Here is a 19,627-nt window from a genome sequence, read left to right as displayed (position 1 = left end):
AGGGAAAACTACTCAATGAAAATATCAACTGCGTGCCACAGAAAGCCACCGCTCAGATAAAATAAAATGTACGCAGTCCTGCCTACTGAAAACTGCACGCATATATTTACATACCATCACATAAACATAAAAGCAAAACGTCTATCAATATAGATGACAATTTTGATTGTTGGCACATTATATATGGTCATATATCTGGTGCATGATAATCATGACATTTTGTTGACTTTAAATAACCTTCTATGTTGGGTTGGCATTTGATTTACACACTATAAAACGCTGGGTTGAGAATGTTGGGTTGATTTGACCCAGTTTGGGTTGATAATCGATCATAGTTAAGTTAATAGTGCTAAGTTGGGAATGCAGATGTGAAAGTGAGGCAAGCTAGCCTACAAATCTAGACGCACCCTAGCGGCAGCAAATGTATTTTGCAGTCAGGGCGTCTAGTAACTCTCCGTTAGATTACGAGCAATGTTCCCTCTAATTTCTTTTCTCGTTGAGCAAAACTTTTCTCTATTGGGCGGACATTTTGTTCACCTGAGCAAAAACATTCTTTATACCAGACCTGTACAGCATACACACACACGCACGCACGCACGCACGCACACACGCACGCACGCACAGACACACACACATGGTTTCATCATGCAGTAATACGTTTTAACTTTAATGCTGTTTTAATGCCATTTCTATTTTATTTAACCCTCAATGTAACTTAGTGATATATATATATATATATATATATATATATATTTTTTTTTTTTTTTTTTTTTAAAGCAGTTAATTCAGAAGTCAAATTTAATTAGACTGAGATTATATATACATATATATATATATATATATATATATATATATATATATATATATATATATATATATATATATATACATATACATATATATATATATATATATATATATATATATATATATATATATATATATTTTTTTTTTAATTAGGCTTGCAATATATTATAATTATAATAGCCAAAAATATAATATAAAAACTAATTGAAGTATTTAAAATGATATAGGCGATTATATCACAGCTGTCATGCTTCATTAGTTAAAAACACTGAGCAGTTAAATAGATCTACTAGCTAAATATGTTTAAGGGAACATGTAAACACTTTTATATTTATCTAAACATCTCTGAAACCCAAACCACACACACATCTATTTAAACTGACGTGTTTCTGAGGTGTTTTGAGTTTTCACGCTACACTTGTGGTGTGTGTGACTGTAAATGTCAGTTTTGTTACTGTACTGTGTCCATCATCTGTTATTTCCATAACTTAACTCTTCTTTAAAACACAATGACGCTTTATTTCACGTGTTTGTGTTTCACGTTATCTCTCATATTGAGCTTTTCGGACCGCAAACATTCAGACTCACCGGTTCTAGCTCTACAGCAGTTGAACAGAGCACTGCAATTATTTCTCTTTTAAAGATTTCTCCCCTCATTTCACATCTGGTGGCCGTGGCATCACAAGAGGACATTGCTAACGAGCCGGAAAAAACAAACTCGTGTCAGGCCAATCACATCGTGTATAGAGTCTGTGGGTGGGCTTTTCTTTGAGAAAAGAGCAAAGAATGGCAAAAAAGTAAGATGTGGTCGGAGTTTTGCCGAGCGGATACGGTCTGTCAACTAGCTCCGCTTCACGTTGCTCTGGTTGGTTGAAGCGCTATCCTATCGCGTGCAGAGGGAATCTGAAAGACAACCGTTTATCCGCCTCTCGGACTGAGCCCTGCCAACGGTGTGTTCCCAGACCAAACATTTTGATGTGGGTCAGGCTTGTCAGGTTAGAGGCAAGCGGTTCTGTGTGTGCCGATACCACTTCGCCTATCCGTGTTCATGCCGCTTATGACAGGAATGTGTTTGGAAAACCAATCAAAACAAAGTCACTTTAAAGGGATAGTTCATCCAAAAAGGAAAATTCTGTCATCATTTACTCACCCTCAAGTTGTTCCAAACCTGTATGAGTTTCTTTGTTCTCTCTGCTTTGTTACAAACATTCTCCCGAATATCTTTTTTTTTGGTGTTCAGCAGAACTAAGAAACTTATACAGGTTTGGAACAACTTGAGGGTGAGTAAATGATGACAGAATTTTCCTTTTTGGATAAACTATCCCTTTAAGACAAGTCCTTTCACTCGGCAGCCATCTTAGAAGCGCTCTCGGGCGTGCAAGTGTAGCTCTCTTTCAATGGGGAAACATCAAATTCCCCAAAACTGTTCGCCAAGCTTAAAACTAAATTTAATATTTCAAATCACCAATACAATCTGACAACAATTTGATTTCTAAATGCTTGAATCATGACCAAAAAAATGCATTTTCAGCATGGATGAAGCTAATGCAGATGCGCAGTCCTAAGCGCGTCTCATAACACTGCCTGTTTGGGAACCGGAACTTCTAACAGCAGCTGCAGTGATGCAATGACTTTACTAATCAACAATTGGCTCTATCATTTAGAAGGCAGGGCTTATACGCCATATTGGGCGTTGCACTTTCTCCCATTCATAAGTAATCGGAGTGCACCGTCTTCCTATATATAAAGTCTTTGATTCCAAACTCCACTATGGCCAAGACCAAAGAGCTGTCAAAGGACACCAGAAACAAAACTGTAGACCTGCATCAGGCTGGGAAGACTGACTCTGCAATAGGTAAGCAGCTTGGTGTGAAGAAATCAACTGTGGGAGCAATTATCAGAAAATGGAAGACATACAAGACCACTGATAATCTCCCTCGATCTGGGGCTCCACGCAAGATCTCACCCCATGGGGTCAAAATGATCACAAGAACGGTGAGCAAAAATCCCAGAACCACACAGGGAGACCTAGTGAATGACCTGCAGAGAGCTGGGACCAAAGTAACAAAGGCTACCATCAGTAACTCACTATGCCATCAGGGACTCAAATCCTGCAGTGCTAGACGTGTCCACCTGCTTAAGCCAGTACATGTCCGCGCCTGTCTGAAGTTTGCTAGAGAGCATTTGGATGATCCAGAAGAGGATCGGGAGAATGTCATATGGTCAGATGAAACCAAAATAGAACTTTTTGGTAAAAACTCAACTTGTCGTGTTTAGAGGAGAAAGAATGCTGAGTTGCACCATAATTACTGTGAAGCATGGGGGTGGAAACATAATGCTTTGGGGCTGTTTTTCCGCAAAGGGACCAGAACGACTGATCCGTGTAAAGGAAAAGAATGAATGGGGCCATGTATCGTGAGATTTTGAGTAAAAACATCCTTCCATCAGCAAGGGCATTGAAGATGGAAATGTGGCTGGGTCTTTCAGCATGACAATGATCCCAAACACACCGACCGGGAGTAGCTTCGTAAGAAGCATTTAAAGGTCCTGGAGTGGCCTAGCCAGTCTCCAGATCTCAACCCCATAGAAAACCTTTGGAGGGAGTTGAAAATCCGTGTTGTCCAGCGACAGCCCCAAAACATCACTGCACTACAGGAGATCTGCATGGAGGAATGGGCCAAACTACCAGCAACAGTGTGTAAAAACCTTGTGGAGGCTTACAGAAAACGGTTGACCTCTGTCATTGCCAACTAAGGGTATATAACAAAGTATTTGAGATTAACTTTTGTTATGGACCAAATACTTATTTGGGAGAACTTGCACAATTGGTGGCTGACTAAATACTTTTTTTTGCCACACTGTATGTCAATGTCAACTTATAATTTCAAATAAGAAGTCAAAACTAAAATAGTGCCATTATGAGATAAAGTTATAAATAAGCACAGACTTGCACTGGCATGAAATTATGAAATAAAGTTGATATTATGAGGATATAAAGACATTATGACTTTATATACAATAATAATCAACTTTTTATGTCAAAGTCAACTTATGATTTCAAATAAAAAGTCAAAATTATAATACTCTCATTATGAGATAAAATTATAAATAAGCACAGACTGGCATTTCTCGCTGTGCTCACATCACATCTGAGGTCTGTATGAATGAATGTGTGTGTGTGTGTGTGTGTGTGTGTGTGTGTGTGTGTGTGTGTGTGTGTGTGTGTGTGTGTGTGTGTGTGTGTGTGTACCTGAACCTCTCCTCCTGCAGCGCTTGCATCATCAGCGTGCATTCCTTCAGATAACTGCTCTTCAGATTCTCCACAGTCTCCTCCAGCCGAGCCTGAGCGTCCCTCAGCTCCTGCAGCTCCTGCAGCATCATGTCTCCGCTGCGTCCCCTCTCCAGTGTGTTCCCTCTGGAGCTGGGAGGACCTCCGGGCGCTCCGGTCACACTCGAGGCCGCACTCGAACAATCCTCCTCGCTGCCGAACTTCGGGCTGGACTGCAGGTGTCCCGCGGCGGATCCCAGAGAGCGTCCGGCCAGGGACTCCTCCGCCTCCTCCGCGACGTTTATATTATCCGCGCTTCCGAAGCGGTTGCGGATCAGTGAGGCGATCTCGCGAGGTTTGGAGGCCACGGCCCCGGCGGCGGAGTGTGTGGCGTGGGAGAAACTGGACAGGCCTCCCTTCACGCTGTCGACCACGCCTTCGCTGAGGCCCGTTATGACTCTGGCGCCCACGCCCCGCAGGCCCTGCTGCATGTCCCGCAGAACATCTTTGGGCTGGCGCTGAACCCCGCTGTGCTCCGCCTCACGCAGACGCCGATGGTAATGCTCGAGCTTGCGCTGCAGATGGGCGATGCTCGCGGCCGACTTCTGGTTCTTCTTCTCGAACACCTGAAGAGTCATCGCGGGGTTGTGTGGAAGAGCAAAGCAGGGAGAAAATCAAAACATAGACAAGTGGATTAAAAGAGTGAATGACTGAAAATTACAATCAAAAGCCGCCAGAGGTGGACAGTAACTAAGTACATTTACTTGAATACTGTACTTAAAGGGTTAGTTCATCCAAAAATGAAAATTGTGTCATTAATTCCTCATGTGGTTGGACATCCGTCAGACCTCCGCTCATCTTCACACACAGATGAAGATATTAGTGTTGAAATCCGATGGCTCAGAAAGGCCTTCATTGACACCAATGTCATTTCCTCTCTCAAGACCCATAAAGGCACTAAAGACGTCGTTACAAAGCCCATCTCACTACAGCGGCTCTACAATCATTTATGAAGAGGCCAGAATAGAGTTAGTGCGCAAAAAACACTAAATAACGACTTATATAGTGATGGCCGATTTCAGAACAAAGCTTCGAACCGTTATGAATCAGTGAATCTAATCATGATTCGAATCGCCAGAGTCATGTGATTTCAGCAGTTTGACATACGATCCGAATCATGAATCGATTCACTGATTCTTTAGTGCCTTTATGGGTCTTGAGAGAGGAAATGACATTGGTGTCAATGAAGGCCTTTCTGAGCCATCGGATTTCAACACTAATATCTTCATCTGTGTGTGAAGATGAGCGGAGGTCTGACGGCTGGCCAACCACAGGAGGAATTAATCACACAATTTACATTTTTGGGTGAACTAACCCTTTAATACCAAGGGTTCCCTTTAAAGGGATAGTTCACCCAAAAATGAAAATTAGGTTGTGTGGAAGAGCAAAGCAGGGCAAAATCAAAACAGACCCAATGTGAGATATTTTGAGCTGGTTATTGCATGTATTGGAGTTAAGTTAAAACAATGTGAAGAATGTGCTTAAATTATGTTATAAAATCTAGTAATTTAAAGTCAAATAAAAATAAAATACAAATCTCCAAAACATTGATTTAAAAATAGAACAAAATATGAGACCTGGAGAACAAAACCAAAAGTCTCACGGGTATTTCTGTGGCAATAGTCAACAACACATTGAATGGGTCAAAATTATCCATTTCTCTTTTATGCCAAAAATCATTTGAATATTAAGATCATGTTCAATTAAGATATTTTGTACATTTCCTACCGTGAATATATCATAAATAAATCATGCTACATTGCATTGCTAAGGACTTCATTTGGACAACTTTAAAGGAGATTTTCTCAATATTTAGATTTTTTTGCACCCTCAGATTCCAGATTTTCATCTTAACAAGCCACATCAATGGAAAGCTTATTTATTCAGCTTTCAAATGATGTATACATCTCAATTTTAAAAAAAAAAGACCCTTATGACTGGTTTTGTGGTCCCAGTATCACATTATAAAAATTAAGTGAGATAAGGATAATTTTAGTGCTTTGTGTAATTTTGACCCTGGATGTAACAGGATGCGTTTGCCACGAAAATGTCAAAATGAAAAAAACCTTCTGTTCAAAATATAGACAGGTTTTGAAGACACATACATGAGACAACAGACTGATTCATGCTCAATATATGAATGAAAATGTGTAATAATACTGACCTGTTTGATACGGGTGCTCTGCTGTTTGTCGTTGGCATTGCTGGCCAGCTTCAGGTACTCGGCCACATTATCATCTCTTGCCGTCTGCTCGATGCGCAGCTGCTCCGTGAGCTTCAGGATCTTCTGCTGCAGTTGAGCTATAGCCTGCCTCGTGCGCTGGGGGTCGAGACTGCCGTCCTCGGGGCCCAGGACTGACCCATCGGTCCCGTATGACACAGCCAGAGCCGCCTGAGCTAGACTGCCCTCCAGCCGCTCGATCTGGAGGAACACAGGCCAAGAGGAAGCCACGTCAGTTCTTGGAAAACAGGTCTTTGTGTGACTTTTTGCTGACACAATGAAGCAATCGCCGCTTCTGCAATCAGCGTGCAGGAGGCGATCTAAGGTCATCATTCAAACATCATCAAACTCCTGTCATTTTACGACACTAAGAGGCTACAGTGTCTTGCAACAACATCACACACACTTGCTCACACCCACTCTCACACACACAATGTCTAAACCTACCCATCACAGGAAACTGCAGTTTACTCTCTAAACAACAAAAAACTCATTCTATGATTATAAGCCTTTTGAAAAATGTCATAAGCCACCCTCTCCTTGTCATTATACACATATATGTTCTGATATGTCACAAACACGCACACGCACACACACACACACAACCACACACACACACACACACACACACACACACACACACACACACACACACACACACACACACACACACACACACACACACACACACACACACACACACACACACACACACAATTTAAGATTTAAAGTGCTGAAAACCTATGGCAAGTGTGTGTTTCAGGTGCACTTGTTTAAATTACATTTTGATGGAAAAGAAGAGAGAAAAAAGACAAAGATACTAATTTATCACACCGAGGAGGAAAAAAGTACAGTACAGTATGTACAGTGTCGACCTCAATGACAGAATGAGCTGAATATTGAGGTCAGAACGCTCAGGTTTGTCCACTAAAGCCTGTCTGGTCATAAAGTCTAGACCTGACCTAAATATGAGAAATAATGACTCCTGTCAATCAACACTAAATCCAGGGGTTTTCCTGGGCTGTGTGAAAACACAAAACCGCATTTCTAACTTTTTGAATGCTCAATAAATATTGATTTGATATGCATTTTACAATGTAAGCATGGATTGTACATGCATGTCCTAATCATTATACATTTGAATATATCATCCATGTAAATGTTTTGTATTGAAGGTTCTGTAAAGTTACAAAGCATGCATTAAAATGATCTTTCAGTCACATTTCAGTATCTGTGAGTCAAGATGAGGTAAAGCAAGGGAAACATGTTAGACAACACAGGTGGAGCATGACACAATCATCACACACATGACTCACACCACAACATCCTGCGCTTTATCAGATGAAGCTTCAGACTTTCCATTCACCGGCAGTCTAACGAACGAATCGGTGTGTATACTCTCGCCTATTGTTATAACACGGAGATAGTTGTGTGTGTGTGTGTGTGTGTGTGTGTGTGTGTGTGTGTGTGTGTGTGTGTGTGTGTGTGTGTGTGTGTGTGTGTGTGTGTGTGTGTGTGTCCTCTCACCTTCCCATTGCTCGCGCGCAGCAGCTGCTCCCAGTGCATTCTCTAACCGAGCGAAAGCTCCGCTTCATCGAGGAGTCTAATGAGTTCTGCGGGAAACACGCCGCTCTGCCGGTTTATCTCCCTGGAACTTCCCAAACTTGTTTTGAAGTGTCAGTGTCAGTGACTGAGCTGGAGGACTAAGCTCCTCCCACCGCAATCCAGCGTGGAGCTTTAAACATGACATCATCCCTAAAGCGAACGAGTCCTTATCAGAGTCGGTTCTCTTGAGTGAATCGCTCGAATCCCGCCGAATTGATTCTTGTATTCAACTACCATGCGCACATGTTCGAATCCGTATTTTAATGTATTCTTAGGGTTTTTATGTTGTTATTAAATTTGTGATATCGAATAATTGTACATACACTCACCTAAAGGATTATTAGGAGCACACACTAATACTGTGTTTGACCCCCAATTTCGCCTTCAGAACTGCCTTAATTCTATGTGCCATTGATTCAACAAGGTGCTGAAAGCATTCTTTAGAAATGTTGGCCCATATTGATAGGAGAGCATCTTGCAGTTGATGGAGATTTGTGGGATGCTCATCCAGGGCACGAAGCTCCCGTTCCACCACATCCCAAAGATGCTCTATTGGGTTCAGAACTGGTGACTGTGGCGGCCATTTTAGTACAGTCAACTCAATGGCATGCTCAAGAAACCAATTTGAAATAATTCGAGCTTTGTGACATGGTGCATTATCCTGCTGGAAGAAGCCATCAGAGGATGGGTTCATGGTGGTCATAAAGGGATGGACATGGTCAGAAACAATGCTCAGGTAGGCCGTGGCATTTAAACGATGCCCAATTGGCACTAAGGGGCCTAAAATGTGCCAAGAAAACATCCCCCACACCATTACACCACCACCACCAGCCTACACAGTGGTAACAAGGCATGATGGATCCATGTTCTCATTCTGTTTACGCCAAATTCTGACTCTACCATCTGAATGTCTCAACAGAAATCGAGACTCATCAGACCAGGCAACATTTTTCCAGTCTTCAACTGTCCAATGTTGGTTGACTTACTTACATTCTCCCAAATGTTTCCAAGAATGTTTAAATCCAGAGAAATTAGCAATTTTAACCAGGACATGGACTGTGTGTCGCCTATCAGTAACATCATCCCCGTGTTACCCTCCGGTGTTATTGTGTAGTAACCATGGAAACACTATCGTCGCTTTAATATCTGATGTGTTTTATTAGACACTGTTTGGATCATTGATGGACAGAAACTAATGATTGTTCTCCAGCTCAACACAGTTACTCGTATTGTTTAAATCTGGTGTGGTTGATTTACCGCACAGAGTACCATGTTTCACCATGTCTGATATGATCTCGCTCACTGCAGTGTGAACAAGTGTCTCATAGTAACGCCGAGTAGCATTATAACATCACTTTAACTCAGATGTGTGTGATATGATGAAACAGGGCTGCGTTAACACACACACACACACACACACACACACACACACACACACACACACACACACACACACACACACACACACACACACACACACACACACACACACACACACACACACACACATTGACTGGCAGCATAAAAGCTCCGCCCAATCAAGAGTCAAGACACGCCTTCGTGTTGAATAAACGACAAAAAATTACATACCATGCCATTAATTAACATGAATTAACAATGAGCAATACTGTATTTACTAATCTTTGTTAGTCATTTGATAAAAATACAGTCGTTCATTGATAGTTCATGTTAATGTTAACAAATACACATTTGATTTTAATAATGTATTAGTAAAGGTTAAAATTAACATTATGACTTAATAAATGCGGTAAAAGTATATTTTTTATAACTAAATTAGTAATTATATAATTTATAATAACAATTTAATTAGTTAACTAATAAAACCTTATTGTAAAGTGTTATTTAATCTACTTTTCTCTGTTTCATCCTTTTCTGTTTTATTTTATTTAATTTGTTTATTCATTATTTTTTATTTGTAAATATTGTACAGAGTGGCTGTACAATATTTATCTTTAAGTGTATTTTAGCTGCTAGGAAAGTGCATGTTCCTTATAGAAATTGCAGAGATTACCAGGAGATTAAGGATTTATTATACAAATACTCGGATGTTTTAATTGACTGCTATATTTCAACAATCTCCATGTCTGTATACTATATATTTTAACGAGAACTGGATGGTATTTGATCACGTTTGAAATGGAAATAAACCAAATACTTCACCAATTGTACAAATAATATAAAAGTCATTTTGAGTAATCTAACCATTTTTCTCTAAACTAAAGCATGTTTTAGAATTACATGAAAAGAAGCCAGAAATACATCTGGCCAATAAACAAAGACAAAAAAAGTTATGAATAAAAAAGAACATTTATGTATTTGGTTGTTATTGTCATTTTGTACCTGTGAATTAGCCCATGCGCCACATTATAACAGCGTTTTAATAAAGCCATATTAAAATAATCCATTGCACAGAAACTTCTCAAAAAACAACAAAGTTTCATTGCATAAAGCTCATATTGACAAGATTTATTACTGAATGAATGACAGCAACAGATTTCCTAGACTGCAGCAACACTACGCATGTGTTTACAGTACAAATCCAACTCTCAATATTTATGATGTCTGGTAATCTGTGGTATAATCTCGGCCGTCTGGATGGCGTCTCGAGGGTGATTAAAAACAAACTGACCAGTTCAACCAGTTCTGGAGCCATAAAGCCCTTCACAAGCACACAAACAAATTAAAGCATTCAATTCAATTGCTCAAATTCATTAAAGTCATAATAGAATGTATTATGTTAGGAGTAATGTACAGTCAGACGGTCATTATGAGAAAACCCTGCAGGGAATAATTTTACGATCTCTGGCTGACTAAACCTTATTGTGCTGAATACATTCCTATTATGTGAGAAAACGCTTCCTAAGAAATAGTGATTGATACACTGCAAAAAAATATTTATGATTTCTTATTACAATTTTGTTTCATTTGTCAAATCAAAATAGATGATTAATGTGGTTCAGATAACATAATATTTAGAGTTTCTATATATTAAACAAATATCCTTTGTTGTATTAACTTAAAGGCAACCAGATAACTTACTTTTTAAAGTTAAATCAACAATATTCTTTTGCAGTGTTTCTGTTCATTTTGAGATTGACTTCATTGGGAAGTAACTTTTTTTTATGAAGCCAAAATCATCGCTTGTGGCTACAGAATCGTACACTGTTGTCCGTCAGAGATTGTAGGTCTGCCATAAAAGAATCAGCCTGTGTTATAGTCAAAAGTCAAAATATTAACTATTAACTATAATATTAACTAATATTTTAACTTCCAGAATTGTTGTGCTCTATTTATCAACGAAATACTGTAACTATCAGCAACACACTTCTAGTTAGAGCTGCACAATTCTGGATAAATTGAGAATCACAACTTTTGAGTACCGCAAGGCTCAGTGTTAGGACCGCTGCTCTTCACCCTGTATCTGCTGCCCCTGGGAGATATCATTAGGAAGCATGGTGTTAGTTTTCATTGTTATGCTGATGATACTCAGCTCTATATTTCTTCACGCCCTGACGGAATTTACCAATTCACAAGATTAACGGAATGCATAGCTGATATAAAAAAATTGGATGAATAGTAATTTAACATAGTAAAACTTAATTCAGGAAAAAAACGTATTTTTAATTATTAGACAATAAAGCTACACAAATAGTGACCTAGAATACTGTCTAACACTTGATGACTGCTCTGTCAAGCAGTGAGGAACCTGGGTGTGCTCGTTGATACCAATCTTTCATTTGAAAGCCACGTTTCTAGCATCTGTAAAACTGCATTCTACCATCTTAAAAATATATCTAAATTACGGCACATGCTTTCAATGCAAAATGCTGAACAGTTAGTACATGCGTTCATGAGCTCAAGGCTAGATTATTGTAATGCTCTACTGGGTGGTTGCCCTGCTCGCTTAATAAACAAACTCCAGCCGGTCCAAAACGCAGCAGCTCGAGTTCTTACTAGAACCAGGAAGTATGATCATATTAGTCCAGTTCTGTCAACACTGCACTGGCTCCCTATTAAACATCGCATACATTTAAAATCTTGCTTATTACTTACAAAGCACTAAATGGTTTAGCTCCAGTACTTAAGCGAGCTCTTAACACATTATACTCCATCACGCCTATTGCGGTCTCTAAACTCTGGCCAGTTGATAATACCTAGAATATCTAAATCAACTGCAGACGGTCGATCCTTTTCCTATTTAGCTCCTAAACTCTGGAACAATTTTCCTAGCATTGTTCAGGAAGCAGACACACTCTATCAGTTTAAATCTAGACTAAAAACACATCTCTTTACTATGGCATACGCATAGAACATAATCAATTTCTATTATTAAAATCAGTTAACTGATTGTTAGGCTACAATAATTTGGTCAGCCGGAACCGGGAACACTTCCCATAACACCTGATGTACTCGCTACATCATAAGAAGAACGGCATCTACTCTAATGTTAGCCTGAAATGTCTCCAGAGAGCGTGTCAATTAGACTCTCCCCTGTGAAAACTGACATACAGCTAGGTTCAGTCTGACATATGATATTTTCTGTTGAAAGGTGTTAAACTGTGTTAAAGATGAGCACTTTTATTAGTAGCAGTAAATCAAATATGGAGCAGAGATGAATTCTGTTGGATCTGTTCATGGTTTCTGATCCGATCTGCATCTTTCCATTACAGAAAAGACAGTTTCTGCTTGAGAAAAACTAGTTCTGCACCAGTCCTGAGACCATGCTGGTCTGGAACCAGGATCTGATTACATCAGGGTTGAGTCACGGAAAGATTTACATCTGAAGGAAGGAGATATGGAAAGAAACGCTGAACACTGAACTAAGCCAATAGTGGTTGGTCACTTTATATGTCAATCAGACTCACTTGACCAAAAGCTGTGAAAAGTGTGTGATTCAATAAAAACACTAAATACACTGTAGCTCTCTGAACGTGTCTGATAAAAACTCACTCTAAACCCATTTTAAGGCATCACATGTGTGTGTGGCTGTAAGTCAAGTCCTTATTACAATTCAAAGCTTTAAATAATAACTATTGCAAGATTGACATAAGCCTCCTTTTAATGGATTTATGCGAGTAAAACTGTCTGAAGGATGTGGTATGTTGGTGATTGGTGTCAGTATTTGCTGGAATGAGGCTGACACTCTCTAAATAAAGCCACAGGTCAACCACAGGCTGCGTTTAGTTAGATTTGACCAGTCCCATATCTCACTTCATCATGAGATATCAGTGTGTCCCGTATCAGATGCGCTCACTCAGGCACTGTATGCTAATGTGTGTGCAGTAGATACATTGACATTTACTTTTGTGTCTTTGGATCTTATTTAAAATTGTAACTTAAAAGACTGAAAATTAATACAAATCTATTCTAGAAAGGTAGACATGTACAGTATTTTAATTAATATATGTACAGAGGGGCAAAAAAAAGTATTTAGTCAGCCACCAACTGTACAAGTTATCCCACTTAAAATGTGTTTGGGATCATTGTCATGCTGAAAGACCCAGCCATGTTTCATCTTCAATGCCCTTGCTGATGGAAGGAGGTTTTTACTCAAAATATCACGATACATGGCCCCATTCATTCTTTCCTTTACACAGATCAGTTGTTCTGGTCCCTTTGCAGAAAAACAGCCCAAAAGCATTATGTTTCCACCCCCATGCTTCACAGTAGGTATGGTGCAACTCAGCATTCTTTCTCCTCCAAACACGACAAGTTGAGTTTTTACCAAAAAGTTCTATTTTGGTTTTATCTGACCATATGACATTCTCCCAATCCTCTTCTGGATCATCCAAATGCTCTCTAGCAAACTTCAGACAGGCCCGGACATGTACTGGCTTAAGCAGGGGGACACGTCTAGCACTGCAGGATTTGAGTCCCTGATGGCATAGTGTGTTACTGATGGTAGCCTTTGTTACTTTGGTCCCAGCTCTCTGCAGGTCATTCATTAGGTCCCCCGTGTGGTTCTGCCAGCTCGAGGGAGATTATCAGTGGTCTTGTATGTCTTCTATTTTCTAATATTTTGCTCCCACAGTTGATTTCTTCACACCAAGTTGCTTACCTATTGCAGAGTCAGTCTTCCCAGCCTGATGCAGGTCTACAGTTTTGTTTCTGGTGTCCTTTGACAGCTCTTTGGTCTTGGCCATAGTGGAGTTTGGAGTCTGACTGTTTGAGGTTGTGGACAGGTGTCTTTTATACTGATAATGAGTTCAAACAGGTGCCATTAATACAGGTAACTAGTGGAGGACAGAGGAGCCTCTTAAAGAAGAAGTTACAGGTCTGTGAGAGCCAGAAATCTAGCTTTTTTGTAGGTGACCAAATACTTATTTTCCACCATATCAATTCTTTAAAAAAAAGACAATGTGATTTTCTGGATTTTTCCCCCTCATTCTGTCTCTCATAGTTGAAGTGTACCTATGATGAAAATTACAGGCCTCTCTCATCTTTTTAAGTGGGAGAACTTGCACAATTGGTGGCTGACTAAATACTTTTTTGCCCCACTGTATTTTGTATAGGTATGCTCTACTACTAAACTTTAAAGGGGTGATGAATTGAGCAATCAAATTTCCCTTGAGCTTTTGATATATAAAAGGTCATGGTACTGTAAGATTATCCTGTAAGTTTCAGAGCTGAAAACTTACTTGTTAGTCAAAGAAAAGCTTTTATAGACACCAGGCCCAGAAAACGATAGTGTGCTTCATCCTGACGTAATTTTCCTTTATTGATCTGGGCGTTCGCGCACGTGTTTGCGCCGTGCGCGGTTTGTGCTTATATCCACCGATCGGACGGGCCATCTAATACAGAAATAATAGTCCAATCAAGCACGGGTGGATGAGAAATAAATCTTTGTGTTTGTTTGATAAAGACGTTTACGAGCCCTGGGATCGAGAGAATCATTCCGGTGCCGCTTTCAAAACAATCCCTCCCTCATGCGATCTGACAGGGGACCTGAAGCTCATTAAATATGCAAATCTTATCCAATCCTAGCCGTGGTCTAGTCTCCAGTGACACGCGCATCCAAACCCAGCGTTCAGGAGAGAGCCTCAAAACCAGCGTAGAAAATAGCCTATTACTGAATAGTTATGATGTTTTTGAATGTAAAAACCACACGAACGTCATTAGTTGACCTCAGACAAAAAAGCCAGATCATGACACCTTTAATAGTATTTATTTTCCTACACAATGCTCTTCTTAAATGCATTATGTAAAATTATTTTTAATAATCCATATTCAGTAACCATGGACAACTGGAACAGCATTAACATTTGAATAAGGTTTCATTAAAAAAAATCCATAAAAGGTCATGGAAGTGGTAACTCACTAATCAATGGGAAAATTTAATGGGATTTTCAAAATTCATTAAATCACATAGTGGAGACATCAGATTGCTTGTTCTGTTTTTCTTCATCTAAACTCTCTTGTTTCTTTAGCTCGTTCATTATGCCATTCTAAGCCCTTCATATTTACACAAAGGCCAGTTTGAGAAAGTTGGAAATCCTCTTTACTGTTGCTTTAAGGGAGACTGGCACTAACAAAGCCTTATTCATCATCAGTGGACAATTACATAACTGGACATGTTACACTGTGTTCTCTCTCACACACACACACACACACACACACACACACACACACACACACACACACACACACACACACACACACACACACACACACACACACACACACACACACACACACACACACACACACACACACACACACACACACACACACACACACACACACACACAGAGAGAGAGAGAGAGAGAGAGAGAGAGAGAGAGAGAGAGAGAGAGAGAGAGAGAGAGAGAGAGAGAGAGAGAGAGAGAGCGAGAGATAGAGAGAGAGAGAGATTACTCATGCTAAATCTTTATATCACTTAACTTTCAAACTTTTGCACTTTATGCCAGTATATGTGTACACGGTGTTGCCGTCGCTAATATTAACATTAATGTTACTGTTGTGAAACTGAACGAATCTCTGGTTATCTTGGGTCAGGAACTACAAGAGAGCCTTTCACGAGTAACTGTGTCAAAACAGCATTTGTGAAAGTCTCTCATAAGCTTTTAATAAGATTCACACCAATATGTCTGACTCTCTTCTCACCCAGAAATGTAAATGTTGCAAAAATTGACTCGCTGATATGCAATTCCAACCACATACGAGCAAATTGAATCCCTTTATTAAATCTGTGATTAATGAGATGTGTGAGTCACCACAGAGGGGAAGATTATGGTCTGTTATTTTAGTCTGTTTTTTAAAAAGATATCTTCAGAAGACTACAGAAGTTATAGTGTTATAAACTGTGATATAAACTCATTTACTCATTGTCGTTTTAGTAAACAAGTTATGAAAATGTTTTTTCTGAATGTTCCCTGAATGTTCAAAACATCAATTCTTTAAAAACGTTTTACAAAATTTTTTTCTTGGTTATGCAAATGTTACATTCCTTCGCATCATTCTTCAAACGTTACGGGAGCGTTACTTCAGTAACATTTAAAAACATTTGAGGTAATAACATTCCATGAATGATGTATGAATAATGTTCTGCACACAGAAAAATAGGACATAAAAGGACAACTTTGTACCATTTTTACCACAAAAAGGTTCATAGTAGTGCCTTAAGGTACGCATTTACTCAAAGGTACTAATATGCTAGCCTAGAAATCTAGACGCACCCTAGCGGCCGCAAATTTAATCTGCCCGCGAGTGTCGTCTAGCAACTCTCAATACCCTTCTGAGCTGTAAACGCCAAACTCTGGTCGGGCCAATCACATCGTGTATAGAGTCGGCGGGCGGGGTCATAATGACGACGGCCGAGTTGCGTTTGCGTGCTTCTAGTAAACACAGAAACTGGCGAACGGCGGCGGTCTGTCGAATCAGCTTTGACCGCGACTCTGGAAGACTTGGAGTTAAGCTTTTCTCTGAGAAAAGAACAAAGAGCGGCACTGAAGTCATTCTTAAAAAGGGAAGATGTGTTCGGACCGGATACGGTGAATGTTTAATCAGTCAGCGAGCTCTGCTTCACCTTCGTTGCTCTGGTTGGTGTAGCGCTATCCTATCGCGTGCAGAGGGAGTTTAAAGACAACCGTTTATCCCGCCCCTCGGATTGAGCCGTCAATGGTGAGTTTCCAGAACAAACATCTTGATGTGGGTCCGGCTCGTCAGGCTACTAATATGCACCTTTTAGGAGTAAAAAAGGTACAAGGATGTCCTTTTAAGTATACTGCCCCAGCGACAAGCCGTTGTACCCCTAAAGGTACAATTTTGACACCTATTTTTCTGTGTGTGTGCTAACGTTTTGAGAACATTATTAAAGACGTTGAATGAACGCTCTATTAACGTTACGGGGAGAAAATTTGTTCATAACTTTGAGAGAACCTTTCCAGAACGTTCCCGGTCAGCTGCAGTTTGCTTTAAAACAGGCATACTTCATACACTGTAAAAAAAGGGAAAGTTGACATAACTTAAAATTGTAAGGCAACTTAACTGAGTAAGGTCACATGTCTTCCAATTTAAGATCTTTTGTTCAGCAGATTGATTTTTATTGTTTATTTTATTTTGTGTTGAAATGCTTTTTTGTTTCCATGCTTTATGCCGCAATGCATGCTGGGAGCCATGGATGCGTTTGGCATGATGCACGCAGAATGATACAAATCGAATTTAAAATTAAGACTAGGTTAATCCAACAATTAAAACGTATTTTCACTGGTTAAGCCAACTTTTTTTGCATTTAATTGTCCAGTTAACTAAAACATAATCTTTAGCCACATTTTTTGTACAGTGTAAGATGCACATTTCAATTGTAATATTGAGATTTTGCAGAGCTTTGTGAAAAGAAGCTGAACTAACTCACGGTGTTGGTTGGGGAGGTGGATGGCGAGGAGTCTGGCGTTATCAGGTTGAGAATGACGTCCATTGGAGAAATCATTGAGACGGTGAGCATTTGACGAGGCTTCAATCGGGTCCTCTGATTTGAGAGTCAGGAGGAGTATCTGTGCTGATCCATTACAACATGCAGAGGAGCTCAAACGAGAGCAGATGATGTTGAGTCCATAGAGAGACGATCTCAAATCTAAGATGAAATCGAGTGCTTCAGGCCTGGGCTCTTACAGTACTCGGGAAACACTGGACCTGATAAAGCAAGTGTTCTGAATGCACGCCGGAGTCTAGCGGAATGAAAACCCCAAAAGCTCAGCGTGAAGGGTTAGTGTGTGAGAGAAGCAGAGAGAGCCAGAGCCCATGAGAAGGGTTTTGTCTCGGCGGGACTCTTTTGGCCAGAAGAACAGTTTTGGACAAACTAATGAGCGAATTCATTCACGGGTTTCAAGAGCTTAGCCAATGAGTTATGTTGACCTACCAACCTCGGCCAATCACAGACAAAGATCATAACCATCCACTGTGTCCAGACTAATGACTGGCTTTGCTTTCAGTTACAAAACAATACATACTGAACACTGTATTTCCACACAGACTCACAAAGGTACTGGTATGTGGTGTGTGTGTGTGTGTGTGTGTGTGTGTGTGTGTGTGTGTGTGTGTGTGTGTGTGTGTGTGTGTGTGTGTGTGTGTGTGTGTGTGTGTGTGTGTGTGTGTGTGTGTGTGTGTGTGTGTGTGTGTGTGTGTGTGTGTGTGTGTGTGTGTGTGTGTGCGTGTGTGTGTGTGCGTGTAATGGGGTGCGTAAGAGGGCTGGACGAGAAGCTGCCAAAACTCTTCTGAATGGACAGAGAGAGAGAGAGAGAGAGAGAGAGAGAGAGAGAGAGAGAGAGAGAGAGAGAGAGAGAGAGAGAGAGAGAGAGAGAGAGAGAGAGAGAGAGAATGCACTGAATCTGTGGTTTAGGTGAGGGAAGGCTTATATAACTCCAGGCCTCATTCAGACTTTTCAGTCGCTGTATTCGGGAGAGACACAGGCTGTTTTCAGTGAATAAAGCACATTCTTTAAAGGGGTGGTGTCATGCGATTTGACTTTTTTAACTTTAGTTGGTGTGTGATGTCGCTACTTGAGCATAAACAGTCTCTGCAAAGTTACAGCGCTGAAAGTTCACTGCAAACAGAGATATTGTCTTTTAAAGTTACGGCAGTTTATTGCCTACAAAAATGGCCGTTTTGGACTACAACAAGCTTCTTCCTGGGTTGGTGACATCATAAACCCTCGCTAGTCTCCGCAGATGTGACTTCTGCCCGTAATGGAAAGAGGCGTGGCCTTTGGCACGTCAGCCAATAAAAATACAGGAAACTACATTTGGCCATCTGACCAATCTAAGACCATTGCGTTTTTCAGAGGGAGGGGCTTGATAGAAGCAGGAAGCAAACGAGCCGTTCAAAGCACAAACAGCGGTGTGGAATAAAGGGAGAATAGAAGAAAAATACAGCGTTTAAAAAAAAAAGAAGTATTAAGACCACCCCTTTAAACAAGATATCCAGGGTTTTTGTTAATGCTGGATTGTGTCTGGATGCTTGATTATCGGCCTCCATATTTGAGTTCCGCCTTCGATGTAAGCCTGTAGGCAGTGTGTGTGTGTGTGTGTGTGTGTGTGTGTGTGTGTGTGTGTGTGTGTGTGTGTGTGTGTGTGTGTGTGTGTGTGTGTGTGTGTGTGTGTGTGTGTGTGATGGGTAGCTTTAGGGGCAGTGGTTTGTACAGTATGAAA

General features: G+C 40.3%; 1 protein-coding gene across 4 annotated transcripts in view; it reads right to left on the bottom strand.

Moving 5' to 3' along the window:
• The window catches only part of tmcc1a (transmembrane and coiled-coil domain family 1a), a 54,149-nt gene that overhangs the window by 10,342 nt on the left and 24,180 nt on the right, over positions 1–19,627 (bottom strand). For 2 of the 4 annotated variants that reach the window (XM_067412935.1, XM_067412937.1), the window contains 2 exons: positions 6,300–6,557; positions 4,058–4,701 (listed from right to left, as the gene is read on the bottom strand). In XM_067412935.1, the coding sequence (XP_067269036.1) occupies positions 4,058–4,701; positions 6,300–6,557 (902 nt within the window). Of the gene's footprint in view, positions 1–4,057; positions 4,702–6,299; positions 6,558–7,883; positions 8,042–17,835; positions 18,276–19,627 lie in introns of those variants that run through there. The other 2 variants (XM_067412936.1, XM_067412938.1) reach the window with 2 other exon arrangements.

The sequence above is a fragment of the Pseudorasbora parva genome, chromosome 13 (genome assembly GCF_024679245.1).
Source record: "Pseudorasbora parva isolate DD20220531a chromosome 13, ASM2467924v1, whole genome shotgun sequence".
NCBI classification, from domain to species: Eukaryota; Metazoa; Chordata; class Actinopteri; order Cypriniformes; family Gobionidae; genus Pseudorasbora; species Pseudorasbora parva.
Note: the sequence above shows the minus strand (reverse complement) of the source record. Positions and strands in the feature narration are given on the sequence as shown.